This window comes from Centroberyx affinis, unplaced genomic scaffold (genome assembly GCF_046629955.1).
Source record: "Centroberyx affinis isolate AG114_WGS23_722 - 3 ecotype Tasmania unplaced genomic scaffold, CSIRO-AGI_Caff_v1 ptg004549l_1, whole genome shotgun sequence".
In the NCBI taxonomy this organism is placed as follows: domain Eukaryota; kingdom Metazoa; phylum Chordata; class Actinopteri; order Beryciformes; family Berycidae; genus Centroberyx; species Centroberyx affinis.
The window spans coordinates 72,652-80,319 of NW_027282179.1; the positions used below are offsets into that span (position 1 = coordinate 72,652).

The following is a 7,668-nucleotide window of genomic DNA, read 5'->3' on the forward strand; positions in this document are numbered from 1 at the left end:
ATCTGTAATTTCTTTTAATCATCATCCTCTGACATTTGAAAGAGAGGAATTAACTCTTTCTCTTCTTTTGTTTCTTATTATTGTCTTCCTTATTTTCTCTCTCTCTCTCTGCCTTTTGTCGTTTTCAACCAATAACACAGCAGCCATGAAATATCATTACGCAATTATGTGTTTTGTTTTAGTTAATCAATGGGAGCGATCCATTTCAATAATCTCCTCCTCCATTTTTGCGCCCTACCATTGCCCTACTCCTCAAAATTATCATATTTATTGGGTCAAATGTTCTAAAAGTCTCCTGCCAAGTGTCGTTAGCGCCACCGCAAACGCTTAGGTGTTTCAGATCCAGCGTCTCTTGGCCATGTGACCCTGCTGAAGGCTTTCTGCTGAAACACGTTGGTTTTTCTGTACCAAGAGAAACATGTTTTAGAACATCGATTGGCCTCCAAGAGTTTGTTCTTCCCTTCTAGCTTTTTCTGGTTCATGGATCTCTTGAAACCCTTGAAAAGTAAGTTGTACTTCTTCTGGAATATCTACAGCACTTAAAGGTCCCATATTCTCCACCTCCCAGTGTTTTATTTTGTGTCTTGAGGTCCATTCAAAGCTGTGTGTGTGGTGTCATGAACCAAAAACACTCTCAATCCATTTTTAAATTTTCCAGCATTTCTCTGAGTCTTACCAAGAACAGGCCGTTTCTGTCACCGTGTCTTTAAGGCTCATTAATATTAACGACCCCTCTGTTCCGATTGGCTAACCGTTTCGAGAGTGAAACATGAGACGCCGCGGCCCGGCAGCTACAGGTAGGGAAAACTCTCCGGTAATAAACAATGACAACCGCTCAACCGCTTTGAAAAAAAACACTTTGTTAGTCTATTATTTCTTACAAAAATGATAGTGAGCGAACCTTTGTGACGCCACAAAGTTACGGAAGTCCAAACGGCTCGTTTAGAGGCTCGCTTTTCGAATATTTATTATGTGGATTTAGTTGGCGACCGTGCGTTTTGATACTTTCACCATGTTTAGATAGACCATCCAACTCCTTTATCATCACAGAGGCAAGGGGAGTCCTGTTTTACATGATATGGGACTTGGTAATCCAGGAGTTACTCATCTTTGGATTCAGTCTGCATCTTTGTCCCTCAGCCTCACTGTGGTGTTTCTGCACTGCACTTCTCACAGATCACCTGTCAATCAAACAGTGTGGGCGGAGCTTGGATTTTCTGTTGATGCAGTTTGAGTTTCTCTTTTCTTTGTCTGTTAAGCCATGGTGGCTATCGCTGCTCATGCTTACTACCCAGTTCTTCTTCTTCTTCTGTTTATTCCAAACAAACCGGAAACGTAAAACGCATCACTTCCTGTGCGGCAGAGGATTTTTCCCAGGAAAGAGCGACCAGACACCGGCTGTTTAGAACAGACAGTGGTTGAGGAGCAAAACGGACATTTATTTATATGAAAAAATCACAGATTATTACTTTAAAGAGCGGTGCGATCCCTTGAAGGTGGGACAGAGAGCTCAGGAGGTCAAGTGGGTTTTGGGCGCAGCAGCGAACGCGCTGTGGGCTAATTACAGCTCTGACCTCGGTTAGATGGGTTTTCAAATGCCTCTACATCTGCAGGGCCTTTAGTCTGCAATGAGAGTAGGAGGAAGGTCCATTGTGTGTGTGTGTGTGTGTGAGTGTGAGTGTGTGAGTGTGTGAGTGTGTGTGTGTGGGCGGATAGAGGAGGGTCAACACAAACAGCAGCAAGGCCTGCTGGAATAATGTAAAGCCATTAGAGAGAAAGCGGGAGAGAGAGAGAAAGAGAGAGAGAGAGAGAGAGAGAAGAGAAGAAAGAGAGAGATTAGAAGAGAGAGGAGAAGAGAGAGAGAAGAAGAAGAAGAAGAAGAGAGAGCGAGAGGAGAAGAGAGAGAGAGAAGAAGAAGAAGAGAGATAGATGTGGGCATGAGGAGGGAGAAAAAGAGAGACTGGATGAGAGATACAGAGATACAATGCATCAAGAGAAAGAGAGGGAGAGAGGAAAGAGAGAAAGTGAGAGAAGGAGAAGGAGGGAGAGGGAGAAAGAGAAAAAGAGCGACTGGGTGAGAGATGGTGAAAGAGAAAGAGAGAGAGAGCGGGTGAGAGACATTGGGCATAGGGAGGGAGAACAGGATGGGAAAAAGGGAGAGAAACAGTGGGGGAGGCAGGGAGAAAGCGAGAGAGACACACAGTGAAGGCGAGAGAGGGAGGAGAGATCAAAAGAAAGAGAGAGGTAAGAAACCGAGGTGGAAAGACAGGAGGAGAAAGAGAGGAAAAGAGAGAGAGAGAGAGAAGGATACTGGGAGAGAGATAAAAGAGAAAGAGGGTGATAGACAGAGAGAGAGAAAGAGAGGAAAAGAGATAAAGAGAGTGTTTGTGAGAGAGAGAGAGAGAGAGAGAGAGAGAGAGATGGATGCATTACCTCATCAATTAAGTATTTATGTCAGTAGGGTTCCCAGGACACGGGTCATATTACACACACACACACACACACACAACACACACACACACACACACACACACACACACACACACACACACACACACACACACACCCCGTTTCAGTCTGAGCTAGCAGTTGTAAGTGAAGGTGTGGAAATATCTGCTCTAGCTGTGATTCTACAAGACTATGTTAGTGTGAGTGTGTGTGAGTGTGTGTGTGAGTGTGTGTGTGTGTGTGTGTGTGTGTGTGATTGTGTGTGTGTGTGTGTGATTACAGCATGTTGTCATGTTAAACAGAGTGTGAAGCTGACAGCTGTAATCACTTTCAGACTGAGGTCCTGATCTCTGAAACACAGCGACATCAGCAACTGTTTCTGTGTGTGTGTGTGTGTGTGTGTGTGTGTGTGTGTGTGAGTGTGTGCGCTGTAGAGGATAGAGCTAATTTACAAGGCACTGTGAAGGATTCACCAGGACACACACACACACACACACACACACACACACACACAACAGAGTGTGTTCCTGGTCCCTCCAGGTCCAGACAGCAGACTCTCAGCTCTGTGTTTAGCTGCTTGTTACAGATTCAGACTTTATTAACAGACATTCTCCAGTTTCTCTCTCAACGTGGGGTCCGGGGACCACCAGGGGTCCTTGAGGGGGTTCCAGGGGGTCCCCAGCAAACTGATGAATTGTTAAACTTCAGTATTATTTAATTTACAAGAAGTTAACGTGATTAGAGAATGAAGCAGAATGACTGTTCTGATCAGTTTCTCTGTTATCTCTCTACCTACAACACAGACAGTCATGGAGTTCTGGACAAAATCATATCTGACAATAAAAATATTCTCAGATTTGGGTCCAAGAGATAAAATCTCATCAATTAGGGCTCTAATGTGGACTGAATTAGGGTCCTTGATATGAAAAAGGTTGAGAATCACTGCTCTATACTATACAGTTCTCTATAGAGTTATGATCGGTAAATAAAATCACATTTAAATGGCAAATCTGTGCAGGAAGAAATTTCATTTCAATGTAATTGTGGAAACAGGAAACTATGAAAGCACATCTCTTCATGTCCACACAGCAGATCTGTCCAGTCTGGATCACATCCAGACTGCCAACAGGTCAGGACCGGCTTCAACATGTGAGAGTTTCAAAGCCGATACAATGCTGATATTTTAGAATTAAAGGCCCAATATGTAACTTTTCTGCATTAAAATGTCTAAAAACGACTAGACCTATGTTATATATTTTGTTGAGTTGTGTGCTTACATTATCCCAAATATTTTCAAACCTAGAGAAACCTGTAATTTTATTCAAGGTAACGGTGTGTTTCATTTGGTCGCCTGTCAGTGGCGTCAGATCCCCTTTACCTCTCTACTATGCGTCTGCGTTATGGTTGTCCGCCAGAAGCTCTGTCATAAATTTACTTTTAAGCCACATTTTTACGATACACTTTTTAGATCTTGGTCAATTTTAACTATATCTTTTAACCGGATGAAGGATTTTAGTCATCGGACGTCTGGATCTGAAGTTCTCAGAGAAACAATCTGAGCAAACGTCCACCGAACAGCGTCAGAGAAACACTGATTTTTTACGTGAAACCGCTTTATTCAGTGTTTTTACCGGTTTTAAGACCTCTGCGGATAATTCGGCTCCCGGTAAAAAAAACTCCTGAACGATGAACACTGAAGGAATCCTGACCGGGAGAAGCTGACCGCAGAGCACCGTCTGTCTGAGAGAAACCGTACGGCAGCGGTGGCTGTTTAACAATGAAGACTACAACTCCCATGATCCCACGCTGCTTCATCATCAAACTCCGTCTTTTGTTATTGTTTTGATTGAGAGACCCCTAGCGGCAGAGAATTACATATTGTGCGTTTAAAGTTTCTGATAGCTGTTTAATTAAAGACAAATATTTAGTATTATTTGTTTATTAGTAACCTGACAAGTTTATTCTCGTCTCGGTGGAAGAAACATTTAGAGCATCAAGGGACACTAAAACTCTCCACTGAAACCAGGACACTAATACTACTAATACTAATACTACTACTGCTGTGACAAACACACATACATACCTATCTCCCTATCTTACACTCTCTCTCTCTCTCTCTCTCTCTTTCTCTCTCTCACACACACACACACAGGCACATACAAACAGAAAAATACATGTTTATCTACCTCCCAATCAATGCTCTCTCTCTCCCTCTCTCTCTCTCTCTCTCTCTCTCTCTCTCTCTCTCTCTCTCACACACACACACACACACACACACACACTCCCCTGCCTGCTAAGCATCACCTACACACCAGCAGTACAGGAAGCATTGCTCCATTTCCAAAGCTGCTTTGGAATGGGTGTGTTAGAGTTAGGATGTGTAGATGGGGCGTGTGGTGGTGTGGTGGGGGGTATTAGGCCTGGCCGGGGGAGGGGGGGTGGGTTGGGGGGGGTATTAGGGGGTATCAGGGGCAGGGTTAGGGCATGGTTGCCGTGGCGACGGGGCGGGTACCTGGCTCCACGTCGTGCCAGCTGCTGGCCTGGCTGCCGCTGCCGGGCGAGCGACCCTGACCCGGGTAGTAAGACTCCTCCCCCGGACTGTCCACCTCCTCCTCCATACACTTTATCCTCTTAGCAGAGCTGGACACACACACACACACACACACACAAAGGGGAGAGACAAAGCAGCATGGTTAGTTCCACATAAGACACCAATAAAGTTTGTGTGTTATCTTCTCTGTTGCTGGTTCAGGTGTTTATTTGTCATGTAAGACTATGACTGGACTGGAGTTAGATGAGCTACATAAACACTCATGTGTAGACACACACACACACACACACACGCACGCACGCACGCACGCACGCACACACACACACACACACACACACACACACACACACACACACACACACAGACACACACACACACACACACACACACACACACACACACACACACAGAAACATTAAAAAAAGAAACATTCAAAAAGCCTCTCGTTCACCAGATGTGTTGCTTTAGTGAGAGGTTAAGACATTGTGTGTGTGTGTGTGTGTGTGTGTGTGTGTGTCTGTGTGTCTGTGTGTGTGTGTGTGTGTGTGACCTGCCCTGTATCTGAACAGGGAAATGTATATGTATGAATGAAAAGTCTTTGACATTAGTAAAGACTTAAAGATTTCCATATGTAGCTGCTACACTGCCTCGCAGCGCAGTGTGTGTGTGTGTGTGTGTGTGTGTGTGTGTGTGTTCTGTGTGTGTGTGTGTGTGTTCTGTGTGTGTGTGTGTGTGTGTGGGAGGTCTCAGGAGGGAGTGTGGAGTCAAAGAGGGGAGAGAGAGGTAGAGTAGTGTGTGTAAGCACAGAGGGAGGAAACACACACACACACACACACACACACACACACCGCCCCAGTCATTCAGCACATTCTCTGAGTCAGTGTTTGACGGTGTGTGTGTGTGTGTGTGTGTGTGTGTGTGTGTGTGTGTGTGTGCTGCAGGGCAGGTATCTCAGCAGACAGACAGACGACTCTTGCGACCGCATCGATTTAACAGAAGAGGTCGGGCAAAGCCTGCAAGCGTGTGTGTGTGTGTGTGTGTGTGTGTGTGTGTGTGTTGGTGTGTATGTGTGTGTGTTGGAGTGTGTGTGTGTGCTTGTAACTGAGTGTGTTATCTACTGTAGTAAATCTGTGTGAGGACTGAACATGGAACAATATTGCTGAGCACACACACACACACACACACACACACACACACACACACATACACACAGAGCTTTGTAGTGCATGATAGTGTGTGTGTGTGTGTCTTGGTGTGTGTTACTGTATGTGTGTGTGCTTGTCTGCATAGTGTATTTTTTGTGTGTGTGTGTTATCGTGTGTTACAGTATGTGTGTCTTACAGTGTTTGAGTGAGTGTGTAAGTGTTTAAGTGTGTGTTGCAGTATGTGTGTGTTGGAGTGTGTACTGTGTGTGTGTGTGTGTGTGTGTGTGTGTGTGTACCTGGAAGACGAGGTGCTGGGCAGCGGTCTCCTCATGGCTCCTGGACTCATGCTGTAGTAGGAGGAGCTGTCCAGGTCGGCCAGGGAGAAGTTCGGCCCCGTCCCGGCCGCGATGGGTGCTGCACACACACACACACACACACACACACACACACACACACACACACACACACACACACACACACACACACACACACAGGGAGAGGAGAGAGAGAGAGCATTAGTAAAAGGTGCAATTTGAAGCATGTATGAAGCAGTCAGTGAACAGTCAGTAAACCAGTTAACCAGCCAGTTAATAAGTCAATCAGTCAGTAAACCAGCCAACAAACTGGTAAACCAGTCAGTAAACCAGTCAGTAAACCAGTCAGCCAGTCAGTAAACCAGTCAGCCAGTCAGTAAAGGTTCAGAGAGAGAGGGAGAAGAGAGAGAGAGTGAAGATTGAAGCAAATTGAATTGAATTGAGAGAGAGAGAGGGGAAGAGAGAGACAGAGAGAGAGGGAGAGAGAGAGAGAGAGAGAGAGAGAGAGGGAGAGAGAGAGAGAGAGAGAGGGAGAGAGAGAGGGAGAGAGAGAGAGAGAGAGAGGGAGAGAGAGAGGGAGAGAGAGAGAGACAGAGAAAGAGAGAGAGAGAGACAGAGAGAGAGAGAGAGGGAGAGAGAGAGAGAGAGAGAGAGAGTGTTTACAGTTCTCACTTATTTGTATTTATATTTTTTAACTGCAATATCCACATTTTTTCTATTTTTATTTTAAGTTATCTTTACTTACCTGTATATACATATAGCAAAATACAGCAAAAGCACAATTGTTCTGTTTGTATTTTTAAGTTAATTTGACCTACTCATGTATATATTTGATTGCAATGTTGCGATGTCACACAGCTCTGTTTACACATTTCTTTATTCTAGTAGATCTTTAATTGTATGTACATTTTTGTTTTTATTTCACACTTGCTTTGGCAATGTAAACGTTTGTTTCCCATGACAATAAAGCCCCTTTGAATTGAATTGAATTGAGAGAGAGAGAGGGAAAGAGAGAGAGAGACAGAGAGAGAAATAGAGAGACAGCTAGAGAGAGAAATAGAGAGACAGAGAGAGAGAAGGGAGAGAAATGAACAGAGAGGGAGGAAAGAAACATGAAGGTAGAGAGAGATAAAAAAATAAGTAAGTGCAGAGTTGATAAACGACGGAAAGAAAAGGATTACCTACAGTCTGCAGTTAAATGGAAAAAGGA

General features: G+C 44.5%; 1 protein-coding gene across 1 annotated transcript in view; it reads right to left on the reverse strand.

Moving 5' to 3' along the window:
- The window catches only part of LOC139665372 (receptor-type tyrosine-protein phosphatase N2-like), a gene marked incomplete at its 3' end in the record, with an annotated part of 52,077 nt that extends 45,587 nt beyond the window's left edge, over positions 1-6,490 (reverse strand). The window contains exons 1-2 of the mRNA XM_071544371.1: positions 6,441-6,490; positions 4,961-5,088 (exon numbers count right to left, since the gene is read on the reverse strand). Of these exons, the coding sequence (XP_071400472.1) occupies positions 4,961-5,088; positions 6,441-6,490 (178 nt within the window). The remainder of the gene's footprint in view (positions 1-4,960; positions 5,089-6,440) is intronic.
- Between the last annotated feature and the right edge of the window lie 1,178 nt (positions 6,491-7,668).